The sequence below is a fragment of the Delphinapterus leucas genome, chromosome 19 (genome assembly GCF_059928025.1).
Source record: "Delphinapterus leucas isolate spDelLeu-1000000601 "Yukka" chromosome 19, BTC_Dleu_Yukka2, whole genome shotgun sequence".
Lineage (NCBI taxonomy): Eukaryota > Metazoa > Chordata > Mammalia > Artiodactyla > Monodontidae > Delphinapterus > Delphinapterus leucas.
In genome coordinates, this window is record NC_143147.1 from 17,791,997 (window position 1) to 17,812,469 (window position 20,473).

Below are 20,473 nucleotides of genomic sequence, written 5' to 3' on the forward strand. Positions count from 1 at the left end.
GACGTGGGGTAAAAAGCAGAGTCCGCCTGCCGATGCAGGGGACACGGGTTCGTGCCCCGGTCCGGGAAGATCCCACGCCTGCCGATGCAGGGGACACGGGTTCGTGCCCCGGTCCGGGAAGATCCCACGTGCCGCAGAGCGGCTGGGCCCGTGAGCCATGGCCGCTGAGCCTGCGCGTCCGGAGCCTGTGCTCCGCAACAGGAGAGGCCACAACAGTGAGAGGCCCACGTACAGCGAAAAAAAACAAAAAAAACCCCCCACACGTAGGGAAGCTGATTTAAACATATGGAGATAGAGAAAACTACCAAAAGAGGTCCATTAAAACTGCTAGCTCGGGGCTTCCCTGGTGGCGCAGCGGTTGAGAGTCCGCCTGCCGATGCAGGGGACGCGGGCTCGTGCCCCGGTCCGGGAGGATCCCACATGCCGCGGAGCGGCTGGGCCTGTGAGCCATGGCCGCTGAGCCTGCGCGTTGGGAGCCTGTGCTCCGCAGCGGAAGAGGCCGCGGCGGTGAGAGGCCTGCGTACCACAAAAAAAATCCCAAAAAACTGCTAGCTCTAGGCTAAGGGGTGGGAGAGATAGGGCAGGAAACTTCATCCATAAGCTCTTCTGTGTCCTTTGGGGTTTTGGGGGGTTTTTTTGTTGTTAACCCTGGCATGTATCAATTAAAAATGTTGCTTGCCACGTTAGTAAACAAAGGATGTTGCAGCCACCCACAATGTGCACCCTGAGAGGATTCAGGATGGAGAAAAGCAGGAGGCTGAGTCTACATATAATAATTAAGGTGTATCTCAAAGGACTGTTTTCAAGGAGCCCAGACTCTCGCATCTTGTACCCGTACCGAGAAAAGTGCTAAACTCATTAACTTGAGATGTCTGATTTTCTTTCATTAATGGTAATCTTTTGAAGTTCCGACTATCTGGTCTTTGTTGCAAAAACTCCTATACATCCTGGTTCCTCCCTTACCTCTTCGGAGCAGTCCCTCAGGGCTATCTGAGAGGCTGTCTTCTGGGGCGGGAGTCCTCAGAAAGTCCGCTGAATAAAACATAATTCTCAACCTCTAGGTTGTACATTACTTTTTCAGTCGACACATGCATTACTTTGACTTTTAAAATTAAAAGTTTAAAAAGTGACACTGCTGTCCGGCTGGGGCGGAAGGGTCAGTGTGCGGCGAAGTGGCGGCGGGCTGGGGAGGGTTCGGGGAGGGGCCAATGGAGGCGGGGGCCGGAGGCGGGAGGTCTGGCGCCTGCGCACTAGCGCAGCATGTTCCTGCAGCGCAGCCGCTCCTCCTCGCGTTTCTCCTCCAGGCGGTTCTCCAGCAGACTCAGCTCCCTGCGCACCACCTTCCGCATGGACGGCTCCAGCTCCAGCACTTTCTCCAGGTCAGCCTTGGCCTCTGCCTCATTCCACACCTCGGCGTGAGCCCGGGCCCGCACGTAGTAGGCCTTCGCGATGCCTGCGGGGAAGACCCAGCTGGACCCTCCACCCAGACCCAGAGGCAGTACCGACCCCGCGCCCGGCGGGGCTTGACCAGCTTACACAACCCTTAACCTTGACCCTGAGCCTTAACCTCTCTGTACCTCCAGAGCCCGTCTCCTCCACTATAAAGTACGGACGATAATAATCGCAGTACCTACTTCCCGCCCTTCCGCGGACCCTTCCAAGGCCCTGCAACTTAATTTACATTCACAACTTTCTATTCTTTTCTTACAGAAGAGCCCCAAATGGTGCAAGCTCCAGGCCCAATCCCTGCACCTGTCCCTTATGGTCACTATAAGGATTAATTGAAATGATAAATGCAGAGAATTTAGCGTGTGGCGCAGAGTAAGTGATCTTGCAACATTCCTCAAACATCGTCTTCACAAGTATCGCCATATCCGCGCATCACGAATCCTAGAATGTACTTAATATTGTTCTCTGTATTGATTGCCCCCATTTTTAAAACCCGTTTACTGCTCCACACAGGTTTGGTGAGCTGCTTATATTTTGCCCCAATGCACCTTAAAATAAAATACCTCCCACAGTAAGCACAGCTCATCCATCATATGTGATATCGCTATAGGCTTGGGAAAACCGTGCTGCGTGGAGGCGAGTTTTGATGCCCTGACAGGGTCAGAAGAGGCCACCCGAGGTCTGTGCACGTGACTCTGGGCCCCTGGGCGGGATTGGACACCCTCCCCCCCCCAACCCCGGACCCGCTTCACGCCGCCCACCTGGGTGGTGCCGGAGGATGTCACTGGTGTGCGCCAGCACCTCATAGTATTCCTCCTTCTTCAGCAGACACTGGCAGTAGTTCAAGATCAGGGTGTTGATCATCTTCTCCAGCTTCAGCCACTGCACCTCCCAGGGTTTCTCCTGCCCAGTGAAGAAAGGTCTGCTGCTGCCCTGCCCCCACCCCTCTCCCCCGCGGCCAGGGCCAGTGCAGGGCTGCTCCCCCCACATGCGCCCCACTTCCCAACGCCCTGGCGGGCAGCCTCCCACCTTGACCTGCAGGTTCCTCAGGCAGACGATGGCTTCCTGGTACTTGGTAGAAGCTTCCTCGTAGCGGCCCAGCTTGAAGAGCCGGTTTCCTTCTCCATGGAGAATGGGCACCGCCTGCATCTTCTCATCTTTACTCAGGTTCCAGGTCTCCCTCTGGTACTCGCTGGGGGCCTCCACCTGCCCCAAGAGCTGCAGGTCAGTAAGGCAGGGACCCCGAGTGCTCGAAGCCCAGCAGGGCAGTCCCTTTCCCTTGCAGGGGACCAGAGAAAGTGGACCCAGCACATCTTGCTGAAATCAGCTCTTCATTTTCCACAGTGAAGATTGCGGGCAGAATCATGCTTGCTGGCCAAACACATACAAACAGGGGAAGGAAGCAACAAGCCCCTCACCCAGGGCCTTACCCTAGATCAGAGCCTTTGTGCAAATTAAGAAAAGGTACTCCTTTGTCAACACACTTTACTTCTAATATTCAGAAAATTGCCATGATACTCGTTTCATTAGAACAGGACACTTTATTGCCATCTGTTGGAAAAATATTATTATAAAAGCACAAATATATAATGTCTCTAATGAGCACCTTAGAGGGGATGCCCTCTTGCAGTGCACAAGCCGCACAGCTGTTCAAGCAGACCCCTTGGTGACACAGTTCTTATTTATTTGCACTCACCCATGTAACCCTCAGGCTGAGCCTCAGCCTTGGCCATTAGCTGAGTCCTGCCCTGGTTTGAGCCTCTCCCACCACCCCACAGACAAGGGCCATCAATCATTCTGGGGTCTGGGGGAGAGACTGTGGATGGTTCCATGCAGCCTCTCCCACTATTGGAGAATGAGATCGGAACCCACAAACCATAGGGACTGGGGCTGAGGATGTAATTCTAGACTTTTGGGAAAAAATGGAAGTAGATAACCAATAGAAAGAAAGAAGAAAATAAGAAAGAAGAAAATAACATTTTTAAAAATTAGTCCCAAAAGGGCTTTTCCCTTGGAAAAGGAAAAGTACCGTTTTTTGGGGGGGAGGGGTCCAACTCCAGTTCCCCTGTGGTGTATGAACCCTTTATCGTTCTCTGAAGAGGAACTGGGTGATGTCCAGTGACCCGTGGGGCTGGGCTCCCCTTGATGCCCACTGACCCCTGTTGCTTTTTGATGCTGGGACAGTACCTACCCCACCTCCCATGCCCCAGGGTCACACCTGCAGCAGCTCTATTACGAAAATCAGTGGCTGCGGCTCCTTCTGCAGCTCATCCAGGTCCTCGTAGCCCAGTGTGTGGTAGGCGAACATGTTGGCCAGCCCACACGTGTGCACGTGCCACTCAGTGGGGTCCTTGCCCTCCGCCATCTGCCGCAGGCTCCGGGACAGGATGGGGTAGACCCCTGTGTGCTGTGAGGAAAATTGGGCGGATGGCATCAGGCTGTCTGCTCAGAGCCAGCTGGGCCACAGAGAGTCCCACTCTGGGGCCCCCCAGAGCAGGACTTCTGCTCTCTCCCTACCCCTGCCCCATGGCTGTTACTACTCGTCACCCCAGCGTACCCCCACTAATCACTGTGGTTACCTGTGTGCCAGGGAGAGCACGCTACACCTGTTAGCTCCTTTAATCCTTAAGGTGACCCTACGAGGGAGGCCCTACTATTCTCCCCACTTTAGAGATGTGGGAACTAGAGCCCAGAGAGGTTAAGTGATTTGCTTAAGGTCACACAGCTAGGAAATGAGAGTCAGGATTCCAACCCAGCTCCGGGGACCATGCTTTAGCCGCAGTGCTATGCTGCCTCTTGCTGGCCCCTGTGGTCGCGACTCAAACGGGTTTCTCTCCCAAGGAGACCCCTCAGTCCGTGAAGCCTGTGACCCGCAGGGACGGGAGCGTGGAGAGCTGTGGAAGGAGCAGGGCTCTGGGCCCAAGAGGGCCAGGTTGGTGTCCTGATGGTGCAGCTGACTGACAGTGAGCCCAGGTCACTGCAGCTCCCTGAGCTCCCATCCCCTGGATTGCACCTATGTGATAGCGAGGTTGGTGTGGGGGTTAAATAAATGAGACGGCACAGATATAGGGCCAGCTCATCACAGCCTCACCCAGCCACCCTCAGGGTGGAAGAAGGCTAGGAAAATCAACTGCTTGGCCTCGGGCAAGGCCTGTGGCGTTTTAGGCCATCTCGGCCTCAGCTGCCCCGTCTGTGAGCCGGGATGCCCCACAGATGAGCTCTGAGAACCGCTCTCCAGGGGCTGGGTCCTGAGATGGCCCATCTCAGGCTCCTGCACCGCAACTCTAGTAAAGACACACCACTGGGAAACTGAAGGGGCAGGAATTGTTCAGCTTGGTCTCCAAGTCACCAGCAAGGGGATGAAGGTCACCCCCTCCCTACCTCCACCAGCCAGGATTAGCCCGGAGGACCTTCAGCTTCTCTGTGAGCTGGGTGACCAGATGGCAGTTAAGCCTGTTGAGATTAAAGGTGGATGAAGGGAGGGAGGGGCCCCCCGGGAACAGCTTGCTGGGGGGAGGGCGCACTCCTGGCCCTCACACAGCAGCCCCAGCTCACAGCCCCCTGCCTCCCAGAAAGTCAGTGCTTAGCTGCTGACCCCAGGAATGGGAGGCTGCTTGGACATGACCTCAGACCAAGGCCTTGTCCCATTAGCCACCTGCCACCCTAGCACAACTAGGGATGCTGGTTGGCACAGTGGACTGTAGGATGCCATCAGGAGTGGGCAGACATCCCAAGAAGAAGAATACAGGCCAGAAGAAGGAGCAGAACTCCAGGGCCCCGCACCCACCTCTGCAGCATCTCCGCTGAGACTGGGCAGGGGGACCCCGGGACCACTGCCCCTCTCTGGGGCTTCAAGGCCACAGCCTGTTTCTGTCTGAGGGGCTCTATCTATCTGGAAATTGCAAACTGGCATCCTGGAGTCCACCATTCAGCTCCTAGATTCGTTTTGTTTTATCCTTCACGTAATTAGTTGCCAACACTTAAGCACTGAGAGAATTCATGGACTAATGAAAATCTCTAGTTTGTCTATAAAACTCAGACTATCCAGCCACACCGGACCTGCCCCTTTCACACAGCAGCCATCCCGTTGGAGCTCAGGAACAGCTGCCCACTGTGAATGGAGCAGATGACCTTCAGTCACCCAGGGGCGCTGGCCCTTGTGGTATTTGAGTTTGCAACCCCTGGCATCACCAGACTGGGCACCAGCAGAAAATTCCTCATAGAGACCAGTGTGCTCCCTGGGTAGAGGGGGTGGTAGTACATTTCAGGGCAGAAGCTCCCAGAGCCCCTGACGGCCCCTGCCTCTTCACACTCCCTGGCCTGGATGCTACCTCTCTTCCCACTTCTAGGCCTGGTGAACTCCTATTCATCCTTCAATACCCAGCTCAATGTCATCTTCTTGAAAAAATTCCTCCTATGATCCTCAAGCAGTTAGTTGCTCCCCTCCTGTGGCTCTAAACCACTCTGTCCTCACTCATGTATATCGTGGTGCTACCTGCCCTGCATTGTAATTGCTTAGGTGTCTGCTCTTCCCCCAGAATTCAAGTTCCTTGAGGGATGGGGACTTTGCCTGTTTAGTCTCTAACACCTAGCACAGGCCAAACCTGGTGCACTGAATGTTTTCAGATAGACCTACAGATAGATGATGGGTGGATGCATAGTGATGGAAGAATGGATTATGAATAATTCTGGTTGAAGGGAAGGATGGATGAATTGATGCCTAAGTGTGTGGATAGAAGGATGGATAAAACATGGATGTATAGATGGGTAAATGACTCTGAAAAGAAGTGTGTGTGTGTGTGTCTGTGTCTGTGTGTGTGTGTGTGTGTACATGTACAATCATAGCAGCTGTGAGCTGAGGGGAGATGAGGGGGACTATTGGAAAAACCAGTAATCGTCGTGGCATAAAAATTACCAGCCTGGGCTTCCCTGGTGGCGCAGTGGTTGAGAGTCCGCCTGCCGATGCAGGGGACCCGGCTTCGTGCCCCGGTCCGGGAAGATCCCACATGCCGCGGAGCGGCTGGGCCCATGAGCCATGGCCGCTGAGCCTGCACGTCCAGAGCCTGTGCTCCACAATGGGAGAGGCCACAGCAGTGAGAGGCCCATGTACCGCAAAAAAAAAAAAAATGTCAGTGGCCCCTGGTGAAATAATGGATCTGGGCATCCACCAATGGCTGGTAAATCCATTGCTTGATATCAAGAAGGAGCTTGGCTATTTACAATCACCAGGACATGGAAGCAACCTAAGTGTCCATCATTGGATGAATGGATAAAGAAGATGTGGCACATATACACAATGGAATATTACTCAGCCATAAAAAGAAAAGAAATTGAGCTATTTGTAATGAGGTGGATGGACCTAGAGTCTGTCATACAGAGTGAAGTCAGAAAGAGAAAGACAAATACCGTATGCTAACACATATATATGGAATCTAAAAAAAAAAAGGTCATGAAGAACCTAGGGGTAAGACGGGAATAAAGACACAGACCTACTAGAGAATGGACTTGAGGACATGGGGAGGGGGAAGGGTAAGCTGAGACAAAGTGAGAAAGTGGCATGGACATATATACACTACCAAACATAAAATAGATAGCTAGTGGGAAGCAGCCACATAGCACAGGGAGATCAGCTCGGTGCTTTGTGACCACCTAGGGGGGTGGGATAGGGAGGGTGGGAGGAAGGGAGACGCAAGAAGGAAGAGATATGGGAACATATGTATATGTATAACTGACTCACTTTGTTATAAAGCAGAAACTAACACACCATTGTAAAGCAATTATACTCCAATAAAGATAAAATTTAAAAAAAAAAGAGAAGGAGCTTGGTAATGGCTGGGTCAGGCTGTCAACACCTGAGCCCACTAACCAATCTTAACATCACAGTAAGAGAGGTAAGCAGATGTGGAGGTACACAGTTTATAGAAAATACTGGGGATCGAGGAACGTGTAGACAAGTCCATGGCAAAGCAACCAGCAAAATCAGAACATGGGAACTTCAAGGCAAGTTACCCAGTTTCTTCAACAAATCCACGTCCAGGAAAAAAAAGAGACAGGAGAACCCATAAACGAAAGGAGACTTAAGAGATGTATTAACGAAGCTCTGTGCATGGACTTTGTTTTGATCCTGATTTGAGCAAACCAACCAGCAGGAGTGAATGAGGAGACAACTGGAGAAATTTGAGCAGTGACTGGATACTAGATGGCATTAAGGAATTATTGGGGTTTTTTTTTAATGTAATAAGGATATTGAGGTCATGTTTTTTAATATCCTTTTTAGAGATACAAATTGCAGTATTTACAGATGAAATGCTACAGCGTCTGGAATGTGCTTTAACCACAGGGGATGAGGAAGGAAGGTGGATGGGTTTAGATGAAACAAGACTGGCCATGGAGTGATGGCGCCTGGTATAGGGTGATGGGTATTTGGAAGTTGATTATGCCTTTTTGTCGACTTTTGTATAAGTTTGAAAGTTTCCATAAGAAATGTTTGTTTAAAGGTCAGTGAGTTTTGCCCTTTTTATCTGGACCACCGAGGAGAATGCCTTGTCTGGATGATTGCTAAGGGTGCCATAAATGAGAAAACAATTTTGCAGTGTTGGTAGGAGTGGGGAGAAGGGCAAAAGATGACCAGTGGCCAAAAGTCTCCAGGATCCAATAATCCTGCCCAAAAGTGAGGGCTGTGAGGTGGGCCCTGCACCCACATCCCACCAGCCAGCCTTGACACCGACTGTCACTCTAGCACCTAGTCTTTTGGGGGAATCCATCTTCGCCGCTACCGTAGCTGAGAAGGAGTGGGCAGGGTTCTCTCTCCAGAGTTTTTTTTTTTTTTCAGTATTTTTTTTTATTATTATTATTTTTTTTTTTGCGGTACGCGGGCCTCTCACTGTTGTGGCCTCTCCCGTTGCAGAGCACAGGCTCCGGACGCGCAGGCTCAGCGGCCATGGCTCACGGGCCCAGCCGCTCCGCGGCATGTGGGATCTTCCCGGACCGGGGCACGAACCCGTGTCCCCTGTATCGGCAGGCGGACTCTCAACCACTGCGCCACCAGGGAAGCCCCAGAGTTTTGTTTTACCCTCACTTTCCTGAAACACAGCAGCCCTGCAAAGTGGATGGGCGGGGCCTACTCACGACGGTGTCACACCAGAACTCGGCCACCTCGCTGAACCTCATGGACGTCAACAGGATCTCCCAGACCTCCAGCTTGAACATGTTCCCGATGATGATGTGCATGGGATGGCCCACCTGCTTGCTGTCATCTATCACCGTCCGCTCATCATCACATTTCAGGGTTCGGAAATGAAAGGTCACCTGGTCACCAAGAGAGCAGACCCTGGTCTAGACATACCTCCCGAGGCCCAGCAGAAGCCATCCCCTATCACCGACTCCCTGGGCTGTCCTCTCCCAACCCCAATCAGACCTTAGAGCATCCCCCCCCACCAGCCTGCACTCCCCGACTCCCTCCTAAAGGACCCCATCCCACTCTCGACAGCTCTGCAGGTCAGGAAGTCCTGCCTTAAACACACCCTAGATCTGAGGCCGCAGACCCAGACACATCCATCATCCGAGCCCACCAGAGATCCCCGGACAAACACCCTGAGCCCTGAAGGCCCTTCCTTCTCCCTCAGCATTTGGGACTTCAGAAAATTCCCAAAGCCCCACCCGCATTCCACGCTGAAGTTTAATTTGCAAAGTATCAACACCCCCCCACCCCCCCGCCGTGAATGGGCACCACTTCAGAGCTACCTAGATGCCTGGGGCAGAGGCAAGGGGAGGGGCGGTTGATAATTCCAGCAAGGACCACTTGGCCATTTGTTGGCAAAGCTGACGAAGGCTGTTTGCAGTGCCCTGTGGCCAAGCTAGAATGCAGAAGGCTGCCATGGGGGCTTTTAACTGGTCTGGAGGGCGGGCCCCACTCACTCGGGCTCCAGTGATGAAGTTTGGGAGCTCCCCCGTGCCCCCATGCAGAATGGTTTTCTTGATCCCTTCCACGTTGAGGAGCAGAGCGGCATCCATGGCTCCAGGTGCAGGGTGATGTCCAGCCCAGCTGAAATAATCTGCCTAGAGGAAGGCACTTAGGTGGCTGAGCGGGGGAAGGGGGGGGAGCGGCGGTTGGGTGTGAATGAAAGGAATAAGGTGGAGCCACTCCCGGCAGCCTGGCCGCTGTCCCATCCTCTGCTTCTAGCAGTGACGCAGGGACCCTGCCTGACATCCACTGTTACTGCCTCAGCTTCTGTTCCATCCCACCCTAAGAAGGAGGGAAGACAGCTGGAGCTTTCTTAAAGAAGACAGGAGGGGACTTCCCTGGTGGTCCGGTGGTTAAGACTCCACGCTCCCAATGCAGGGGGCCCGGGTTTGATCCCTGGTCTGGGAACTAGGTCACGCACACCGCAGAGATCATCCCACACGCGGCAACAAAGATCCGCGTGCTGCAACTAAGACCCTGTGCAGCCAAATAAATAACTATTTTTTTAAAAAAAAGACAGGGGATCAGGAGTGACCAGCAGCAGAGAGGCCTCAGGCTACTGAAGGAGAGGGCACTGCAAGCCCCCTTTACCCTGCCTGGTCCTGGGGCGTTGGTCCTGGTCTCAGACTCTTTGTCCCTTTGGAGCCCCGGCCGGGGTGCAGTCCCGCTTCCCTCTTTCCTATGTCCCGCTATCTCCTCCCCAAGATCTGCCCGCAAGCTGGCTTGGGAGAGCACTAAGACGGAGTAAGAGAAGGGGAGCAGGTTTGGAGAAAGTTGAGGAACCCCCGCCAGCCCTGCTCCTGTCTCCCCTACAAGGTCTGGCTGAGGACAGTGAGCTCTCCCGTCCCCCTTGCAGGGTCTCATCCCTGTGCCCTGGCCCCCCGGGCAGAACTTATTCTGGGCATTTGGGGTTTAAAAGTGAAAAATGATGTGAAGACGTGGTGTTTGGCGCCACCTTGTGGCCAATTCAAGTTCTCATGCCTGGTCTGCGCCAGGCCTTGAGAGGCTACGTTACAGGGAGCCAGGGACACAGGACCCTGCCACAGGGAGAGACGAGAACAGGGCACCAGGAACCCAAGAGAGCTGCGTTCAAAGGGCTGATCCCACCTCTTATTTCCTGACCTTGTGGCTTTGGGTATCTCCCACCCTATCTCTATTTTCCCAACTGAAATCGGAAAATCGACCTCTCCTACCTCCCTCTCTATGAAATTGAGAAGCTTCCCTGAAAAGTGAGTGGGACCCCAAAACACAGCATACCTAAAAGTTTTGACTCCCATGAGGAACCATTGGCATACAGCAGGGCCAAGCCTGGGCCAACTGGTCTGGGTCACAAACCCAGACTGGAGCAGACCAATTACCCCTCCAGGACCCCTCCCTGAGTGCTCAGAACCTCCCCACTGTGGGCCCAGCTCCATCTCTCTCTGAGGACAGGGGATAAGGTGGAGGGGGGTTGCAAAGGTCCTTCTTTTCTGTTCCATTCTTTCTGCAGCCACATAGCAACCTAGAGCAGTCTGCATGCGTAGGAGGCAAGATGGTAAAACTACAAAGAAAAATCAGAGAGATTCCCATAAAAGTCAAGGGAGGGGGGACACAGAGCAGGGGCAGTGGTTGCTTCTGGGGTCCTGGCAATATTCTGTTTCTTCACCCAGGTGATGGTTACATGGGTGTTGGCTTTATAAGTATTCATGCTACTAGCCTTTACGTTTTGGGCATTTTTCTGTCCATGATATCATTCACAATGGAAGAAAAAGTTCTAACTGGGTCTCACATTGCTCAAAGCTCTCCCTCTGTTTCAATTGCTTCCCTTTGCAGAGAGTCGAAAGGCACACCTGGGGACTTCCCTGCGGTCCAGTGGTTAGGACCCCACGCTCCCACTGTAGGGGACGTGGGTTCAATCCCTGGTCAGGGATATAAGATCCCGCATGCCACATGGTGTGGCCGAAAAAAAAAAGAAAGAAAGGCGCACATGGATTGCAGAAATACCTAGAGGTTGAACTGACAAATTTGGTCCATGGTTGGCGAGGGTGAGGGATACAAGCAGAAGGGGGTGTTGAAGCTGATGCTGGAAGTTTCAGTTTCACTGCTGAGAAAAATGAGGTGCTCAGGCCACAGCCTCTAGAGGGAGCCCCAGCCACTGTTTGGCCCACAAAATAACTTCCTAATGGACTTCATAAAAATGCAACTCTAATAACCTCAGTCCCCTCTGAAAATTCAACAAAGGCTTCCCACCACCATCAGGATAAATTCTAAGCTCTTTCCCTGGCTGATGGGGTCCTTCAAGCCCTGCCTCTTGCCATCCCGGCTCCTGGCCTCTCCATCTCGCTCAGGCTTCCTCTGCTCCTGGAACTTGATGGAGATCTGGCATCCCAACATCAGCCTTTGCAGATCCCTCTACTGGAAATCCTCTTCGGCTTTGTCTCCCTAACTCGTCAGCTAAAACATCATATGCTAAGGGAAGCCTGCCCCGACCCCCCAGCTCCGGTGGGTTCCCCATTCCTTTTACACCCTCTCATCATCCCCTAGCACCTCACATTCATGACATTTTGCACAGCTTAATGTCTGCTTCTTCCATCACACTGGCACTTCCATGAGGTCAAGGTAACTGGTGGAAGTTTTCCGTTGGACAGGGAACCTTCAGGGCAGGGCAGGGCTGGAGCTCCTTCTCCTTCTCCAACCTCCTCCCCAACAGAGGCAAGGATGGAGCTGGACCCAGAAAGCCTCAGCCTGGAACCACGGACTGGTTTTTCCTCCTTACAAGGAGGGCCAGGAGCCCCTGTACCCACCACCTCCCTGTTGGGAGCCTGCTGGCCTCCGTACATTTTCCTTCCCACCACCTTGCTCCACCCTCCACAGGAGGCCAATAGAGAGGCTCCTCATTCGGAAGAAATTGTTTCTTCCTCCTCTTGTTGCCATGGAGACCATTCTCCTTCACCTGCCCTTCCAGTCACAGAGCTGAGGGAGGCGGGCTGAAAGCTTCAAGTAGGGAGGGCCTCAGCGTGCGTTCAGCCCCTCGTTCCTGATGCTTGATGAGGCCGTGGAATCTAAGGTTAAGAATTCATGTTTCAGAGTCAGACCTTCAGGGTTTAAGTTCCAGCTCCGGCTCTCTGTTCCATCTTGGGAGAGACACCTCACCCGTCTGAATCTCAGTTTTGTCATCTGTAATGGGAATAAAAATAGTACCTCCTTCATAGCGTTGCTATGAGGATTAAGGAAGATGAAAGAAAGGAAATGCACTTAGCAGACACACGGTAAGGGCTTCACACATGTAAGCTATCGTATAGATGCCCGTGACGTACGAGCCAGGCACTGCGACAGGCAGACAGGCACGGATGGACAATGGTAGCACGACGACCGATTTGGGAGGATTTGTGTCTTCATGTGTCATCTTCCCTGAGTCTTTCCCACATGTTCAACTTAGTTTCCAGAAAAATAATAACTCCTGCTTTCCCCCCCTCATATTTCATTGGTAGAGGACACGAAGTAAATTCCCTAATTACAATAATAAATCCAACAAGCATACAAGAAGTGTGGGAACACACACTTCCGACACTTGGGAAACAACTCGGCTAGGGGAAGAAGTTGAGCAGGCAAAACTGGGCAGCGTTTTTCAAACCGCAGCTCACAACGCTTAGAGAGCCACTGTAACATAAACTTAGCGAGCTGTCACCGCGACTTTTTTTTTTTTTTAATGAAATAGAAAATATGTCAAAGCACCTCACACATAGTCAAGTATTGTTTCAGGAAACTTTTGTTTTAGTTACACATATGTGTGTGTGCTGGGGGTCTCATCTGGGTCCTGGGCCCCCAAACATGATGTTCCTTGTGCAAGAAGAACACCTCCTCCCCTGCCTCCCACTTCCCACATACACACTCAAACACACAAAAACACACACATTCTTTGCTTGGTGAACTCATTTTCTAGGTCTCAGCTTTAAGTGACATAATTTTGGTGTCATAATTTTCTTTGATGTATCGATTACTGGTTATTTAATTTATTCATGTCCGTTTCTCCCTACACGCTAGATCTGAGCTCCTGGAGGTAAGGAATGCATCCGTTTTGTTGACCTTTGTGGACCATTGTTAGCACAGTGCTGAATCTATCAAGACACAAGTAGGTATTTGGAAAGACACATGAGGGGACATGGGAAAGGAGGAGAAGGGGGGCTGGGAGAGACCAGGGTTGGATACACCTGCCGGGGAGAGGTGCAGGCTGAGGAGATGCAGTGTGGGGCGCTGGTGAGGCTCATGGACCCTGGTCCCCGACTGAGTTTGAATCCTTGCTGCATACTAACCGGGGGAAATTGGGGCCCCACCTGACCTCCCTACACCTCCGCTTCCTCATCTAGTCCTTGGCTGCAATGAGGGGCTCATGAGTTCCTCCTGTAAAGTGCTTGGAGCACCAGTACCTGGTGTATAGTAAGTACCTCGTATTAATCGTTCTCCTCCCATGGGGAGGGTCCCTTCGCAAGGGTGTGGCTGAGATCACCCAGAGGTGAAGAATGGGGTTAAGGACTGAGCTTCAAGGTGCCCATCAGTCGAAACTCGGGGTGGGGGGTGGAGGGCGGAGGGTTTTAGGTGAGGACGGCAGCAAGGAAACGGAAGGGGGAGCATGGCCAGTGCTGCCTTGAGGTGGAGGGGGGACAGGGCTTTCTAAATGGTGGATTTTTTAGTTTGGATGCTAAAGGGAGGGAGGGAGGGAGGCACTCAGCCGGATAGAGGGGACGGGGCGGGGGGGCGGGCGGGGAGCGTACTTGGAGGAGGAGGGGAGGTGCACCCAATCTGTCCCCTCTTCCCGGATGGACTTTCCTGGGGGTCAGCGCGGGTGGCAAGTTTGGGGGACAGAGGGTCAGTCTCAGGAAGGCACAGGGTCACGAGGGAAGTTTGAAACAAAACTTCCACAGGAACCCAAGGTTCCGAGCTCCCCCAGCCCAGGCTCTTTCTGACAAAACCACTGAGACCTCCAAGCAGGATGGGAGGGGCCCCTAGGAGCTCGGGACCCCGCCTCCGCCCCGCCCGGTCAGACCAGCCAGAACCCTTTGTAGTTAAGGAGGGAGCCCAGCGACCGGGGGCCGAGCGTCAGGAGGTGGCGCCGGGGCTGAGCCGGCGCGGGGGAAGGATTCCGCAGGCTGAGCGGGCGGGACCTGAGAATACAAAGAGGCCTCAACGCGCAGCTCCCGGCCCGCCAGACATACAGAGGCATGAATGGGGACGGCAGGGCCAATCCGAGAGCAAGATTCACAGCCGCGGGCGCAGGGGCCAATCGGATCCCCGACGAGGCAGCGAGGCAGGGACGGAGCCAATCAGCTGTGAGGACAGGGCCAGGGGGCGGATCCGCGCGGTGTTTCAAATCCTCTGGATGGGTGAGGAGCAGCTGTGCTCGGCGTCTGGTGAGCGTTGGGCGCTGCTGGGTGAGTGCGGGCCTGGGCGTGGTAGGGCCTCTGTTAAGAAGGGACGGGAGGGGGCACCTCCCGTTAGGACGGACACATGTGGGGCTTCTGGGTATAGCCGGATGGACATTGGGGTGTCTGGTCAGCCCGCCAGAGCGCGTTGGGTCAGGGAGAACTCGTGAAAGAGCCGCTGGTCCTGCCCTGGACCAAGTGCTGAGGCTCGGTGACGGCCGGCCAGTCCTGACTGCCTCCCTCTCCGCCTGAGGCAGATAACGGAAAGGAGGCTGGGATGAAAAGACAGCTTGTTTCAGACACTCGCAGCACGGGACACATTGCTGACCGGCCTTGTTCAGCCTCTACCCTCTTCTGGTCCCTGCTGACCCCTCTTCCAGGAAGCATCCTCCTTCCTGCACCCACAGTTGCCAAGTGCCCCACCCCACGGGCCCCCATCCCATCTCTTCCCTCGGTACTCAGGGTGTCTTTGAAGCCTGGGAATGGGACCGTGGGGGGATGCCTTGCTGACCTCCCTTTGATCTCCTCTCCAGGGTCTGCTGGGCAGAACAGACTCTCGGCCAGGCAGATGGCTTCTCGGTGGCCGGCCATGGGGGCCTCCATGCGTCGGAGGTCCCTACAGAACCAGGGGCAGCTGGAGGAGAGCGAGGCCCTACAGCCTGCACTTGACCACCCAGACACCTCCAGCAGGGCCCTGGACTCCCTGTGCAGACAGTTCCAAAGGAGGCTGCCCCTGAGAGCAGTCAGCCTCAACCTCAGGGCGGGCCCCTCCTGGAAGCCCCTGGAAACCCCACAGCCAGGACAGCAGGGTCTCCAGGCTGCAGCTCGCTCAGCTAAGAACGCCTTGGGTGCCGTGTCCCAGGTAATGTCGAACATGTCCAGGTATGGAGGGCATTCTTGATGCTGGATAATAGCTGCCCCCAAGGAGCCCCCAAGAATATAGACTCTGTGAAGACAGGGCCTTTGATTTGTTCATTGCTGTGTCCCCAGCACTCCGAATAGTTGCTGGCACATAGCAGGTGCTCAACAGATAGCTGAATGAGTGAACGAAAGCAGTGTTGTGAGGAAACAAAGCCTCACAAGAGAAGATAGAGCTGTGTTGTGATAGGAAATTGCATTCAAGGGGCTAATGGGGGAACACCAAAAAGAAGCTTAGTCAGTGAAGGCTTCCCGGAGGAGGTGATTCCGTGGAATTCGCCCAGGAAAAGGGGGAAGTATGAGGAGTGTACAAGGCAGGTGAAATAGTCCAGACCCAGGGCTGAGGGAGGGCAAGATGCTGAAGAGAACTGGCAGGAACTTAGTCTATGTATGGCCGGAGGACAGAGCGCAGCGTGGGACGTGAGAGGGGCTTGGTGCGCCGAACATGTTTAGATGCTCCCAAGAGCGACTGGGAGCCCTGGGAACCAGTGGGAAGAATTTGCAACGTGGTGGGAATTGGGTCCGATTAGCATATTAGAACTTGTTCTTTAGCTACTGGATGAAAAGGGGGTTAGAAGAAGATTCGCCTCTGAGGGTGTCTGGGGGTCTGGCCTTGCAGAGGAGTGAGCAACTTCAAGAACTGCTCAGAAGATAGCTTTGAGAGGATTTGGTATCAGATGAGAGGTGTGGGCAGGAAGAGGCCACGTGTGCTGGGGCTGACGGGTCCGTGGGCCTCCCAAGTGGCTGTGTCTCCAAACCTAGAGCTGGAGGTGTGGGGAGGTGTCACCTAGGAAGGACAGGAGCTGTAAGAGTGGACAGGCCTCCAAGGAGAGAACTGGGGGTGGGCAGGGCATCTCCTTGCTGAGTGGGAATCTGAAGGTTTGGGAGAGGGAAGCATTTCTGGGCCCTTTGAGGAGAAGTCTCTGAGCCAAATGTCAGTCCCTGAGAAGGATCTCTGTGCAACAATGTGGACGGTAGATTAGAGTGAGGGAGACCAGAAGCCGGCAGAGAAATTATTTCATGGTATCCTGTGGGTAGACCTGCTCTCCTCTGGGCCTCCCTTTTGAGTCTGGGTCAGTCTGTCCCGAAAGAGGGTTTGGACTTAGACCAAACGCAGACTCCATGAGCCAGCGTGGTTCTGCTGCTGGCCACGCACTCATCCCCGGGGGCCCTGAGCTGGGTCCTTGCCGTGGACCCATTCCACATGGACTCATCTACGACCCTCACCTTGAGAGTAAAAGCTGCCTGGATTTGTAGGACCAGCTGGTGGGCCGAAGTGTTGGGGGTGTGGCCTGGGGACTCTGGGGTAGCTCACTCTTGGCTTGTCCGTGCTGACCTTTCCGTGTACCTGTCACAGAGAATCCAGGAGTCCTGCCAAAGTGGCACCAAGTGGCTGGTGGAAACCCAGGTGAAAGCCAGGAGGAGGAAGAGGGGGCCACAGAAGGGCAGTGGCCCCCCAGCTCGCAGCCCGAGCCACAGGAGCACCCGGCTATCAGTGGCTGCCCCTGCCCGCTCAAGCCTGGACCCCCGGGAGAGGGTGAATCGCCGCCTCTCCACCCAGATGGGCCCGCATGCCCACCCTCGGCGGCGGTCCAGGAGGGAGGCTGCCTTCCGGAGCCCCTACTCCTCGGCAGAGCCCCTCTGCTCCCCCAGGTACGTGCAGTAGTGCCTGCCCCGCAAACACTAACTGGGCCCTGGGGGCTGCTGAGCCCCTCCTGGGGCTACCTGGAGCCAGGGACACCCTGAGCGGAGTCACATCCGTGATCTGGCCCAGCTCTGCGCCCTGCTGGTGGGGGATCTGGGGAGGTCCTTCAGGGTCTTAGTTTCCCCATCTGCCAAAGGAAGAGGCGAGCTTAACTCTGGGAGTATCACAGTCACCCAAGCCTCCTAGGGAGCCCAAAAGCAAGTTTTGAAGCCATCTGGAGGGCTGAGGCTCACCTGTCTACAAGATCACCTGCTCTTGACCTTGTGGGCCTTGATCCAGCTTTTCTCTGCCATCTGCTCCAAGCTGCTCTGATGTCACTTCCTGGAATGGGGGTCTACGGTGACACGTTCCCAGCCCGTGTGGGTCATCTGGGCCCATACACCAGGCCCAGTGCTGGATGGGAAGGGCTCCTGTCACAGGTTTCCAACTAATGACTGATATGTGTGGCTTTTCCTTCCGTTCAGCGAGTCTGACAGTGACCTAGAGCCCGTGGGGGCAGGAATCCAGCATCTCCAGAAGCTGTCCCAAGAGCTGGATGAGGCCATCATAGCCGAGGAGAGGTGAGCTGGTATACCATGCTTCAAAGGGACATGGCCGGGAGGGTCTGCCTTGAGCCAGCCACTTGTTTTTAGGCGGGCTCTGGCTCTGCCCTGCTGTGTGACCCTGGTCGTCCCTCTCCCTATCTGAGCCTCTGTCTCCTCTGCAACATGCCTCGATCTCCTCCTTGATGAAAGACCTAGATTGGGATGGTGGTTAAGGACATACCCTGCATGTATGTGGCCCCCTGGGCCTTGGTCCCCCACATTTGTCCATCACATGTGGCCGGGTCCCTGGGTCCTGAAAGACCCGCCCTTCCTCTGCCACTCCCCATGGCTCCTCTCGGCCCTGCCCGCCCACGGAACTGGGGGAAGCACCCTGGCTGCTGTGAAATGCCTGGTCTGTCTGCTTAGGACAGAGTCCTGGGGGCAGGGCCTGGGCCTGGAGCTGCCCTAACTGGGGGCCGTTTGTACGTGGCTGTGACGGCCTCTGAGGCGGGGCCCTGCCGGCTCTGACTACATGCTGAGTGGGCCATGTCCCCGCCACGTTGCCAGGTCTGCTCTTGTCTAGCTCAGGCGGGGAGGGTCCCTCAAAGCCTGCGGCACCCAGCGGCATCTGTCCCTCCTGCTTTCCCACCTCTAGTGGCGACATGGCTGTTTGTCTCATTCATGACTGAGGACAGCATCCTTCAGGTAATGCCCTCCTCCTAAGCATCTTTCTCTGTGCCTCCCCCTCCCCCACCTCCTCCTCTTGCACGGGCCCGTAGACATACTTGGAGGCATGTTAAAGAACTGAGTCTTTTCTGGAAAAAGCCACAGAGCCGATGGGCCCCACAGAGCAGGAAGGTGCGAGTCTTCTGAGCTGCTCGGAGCCGGAGCTCCTGACCTCACGGGGCCCATCACTGATGGAGCAGAGCATACCGGGGCCCCAGGCAGCCGCAGCCACCTTCTAGCACCTCATTTCGGGGGGGCAGTCTATGGTGTCCCCGCCTCCCCTGGCTTCAGCACTGTGAGGGGCATGAAGGGAGCTCTGTCTTGCAGGAAGCAAGCCATAGCTGACCACCATGCCCTCACACCCAGGGTCCGCGCCTCCCGGGAGTTCCTGGAGGACCCAGGGGCTGGCAGTGCCCCTGGGCCGCGGCAAACAGGGACCGGACTAACAAGGGCCCAGGTGGAGGCTGCTCGGGGGTCTCTGCCCTTCTGCTCCAGCCACTTCCCCGCCCGCCAGTGACCACTTGCCGCAGTCTGCGAGTGACTCGGGGAGACCTCGGAGAGGCGGAGGGGACTGCTCATTCTACTCCCCTTTGGGGCTTAGAAACTCATCCCACACGTGAGCTTTACAGCTGCTTCACTTGTAAAGGGCAGTGCAAGCACAAGGTAATATTTGACAGCTCTGAGCTGTGTACCCAGGAGTAGGGTCTGCAAAGAGTCATCTCCTGTGTCACCAGCGCAGGGGCTCTTGGGAACCCAGATTCTAGCCCTGTTGCCCACAGCAGAGCCCCGGAAGAAGGGATGGGAGAAAGTTGCAGGCCCCAAGACCCTGAGTCCACAGGTACCTGTCTACATTCTCAGCACGGGGCACCGTGGGAGTACGGGGAGAGGCAGCCCTGTTCAACAGCAATTTCCGCCCTCTGTAAGTTATTTAAGAAATCGGCTTTGTCATTTTATTCGAAAGAAACCGGTGTATGAGTTTCCTAGACAACACTGCTTTTTCATAATAAAGACTCTCTGTATCTGACATCTCTTCGTTGTCACCCTACCCCCTGTGCCTCTCTGAGCAACAGGTCTGTGGTCTAGGGCCCGGCTTTGTCGCCCTCATCCACCCCGACTCCAAGCCAGCCTGCCCCCAGCTCAGGCGGAACATGAGCAACGGGAAGGGTCTCTCGGCTTAGTTCAGAGCAAAGCACACTTTAAAGGCAAATAAGGTTTTTATTTAAGTGACAACATTTGAGAGTTAAAAACCAGCTCACATCAAAATCAAGACCAGTTGTAAAAATCTTTTAACTCTGTAATGCTGTTTTCGTCTTGTTAGAAATCTGGTATTTTACATTTTCTTTTCTAACGGATTGTGTACAAGGCAGCCATGAGAAATAGATTAAACCTTTTTCACCACAGAACCGTCCACCACAAATAATACTGAGAGTTACGTACTTAGGAACAGTCAGACGGACAAGATCAGACCGGCTGCCACCGCCGAGTAGACAAATAGAAAAGGACAGTGGGCTCTGAGGGTGGGAGTCCCAACGAGCAAGCCACCCTACCGTCCCACCCCTCCTTGGTGTCACCTGCCTCTCCTTGTGCCCGTGAGGGGGGCAGTCAAATTCCTGATTTTTTTTTTCCCATCCACCCTGTTGATTTCTCAGCAAGGAGACAAGGACCCAGGCCAGGCCTCGCTGCTTGGACTTAACCCTACTTGGTCGGGGGGGGGGGGGGCGGCGGGGGGGAGGTTTCTTCTGGCTGAGCCAAAGAGAATAGGTTTCCAGAGCACTGGGCACCCAAACCC

The 20,473-nt window shown here is 54.5% G+C and overlaps 2 protein-coding genes across 2 annotated transcripts; one reads left to right on the plus strand and one right to left on the minus strand.

The window, feature by feature from the left end:
- Window positions 1-651: 651 nt before the first annotated feature.
- On the minus strand, window positions 652-9,518 carry AIPL1 (AIP like 1 HSP90 co-chaperone). Its single transcript, XM_022595818.2, has 6 exons — window positions 9,367-9,518; window positions 8,578-8,757; window positions 3,668-3,856; window positions 2,479-2,655; window positions 2,211-2,352; window positions 652-1,453 (listed from the first exon to the last, which is right to left on the minus strand). Exons 1-6 carry the CDS (start codon window positions 9,460-9,462, stop codon window positions 1,251-1,253), a joined length of 987 nt encoding a protein of 328 aa, XP_022451526.1. The 5' UTR covers window positions 9,463-9,518; the 3' UTR covers window positions 652-1,250.
- A 5,220-nt stretch (window positions 9,519-14,738) lies between these two features.
- On the plus strand, window positions 14,739-19,158 carry PIMREG (PICALM interacting mitotic regulator). The gene is made up of 6 exons (XM_022595501.3): window positions 14,739-14,820; window positions 15,345-15,673; window positions 17,087-17,382; window positions 17,899-17,994; window positions 18,614-18,663; window positions 19,051-19,158. The coding sequence occupies exons 1-5, from the start codon at window positions 14,769-14,771 to the stop codon at window positions 18,645-18,647; spliced, it is 807 nt and encodes a 268-aa protein (XP_022451209.2). The 5' UTR covers window positions 14,739-14,768; the 3' UTR covers window positions 18,648-18,663; window positions 19,051-19,158.
- Window positions 19,159-20,473: the final 1,315 nt, after the last annotated feature.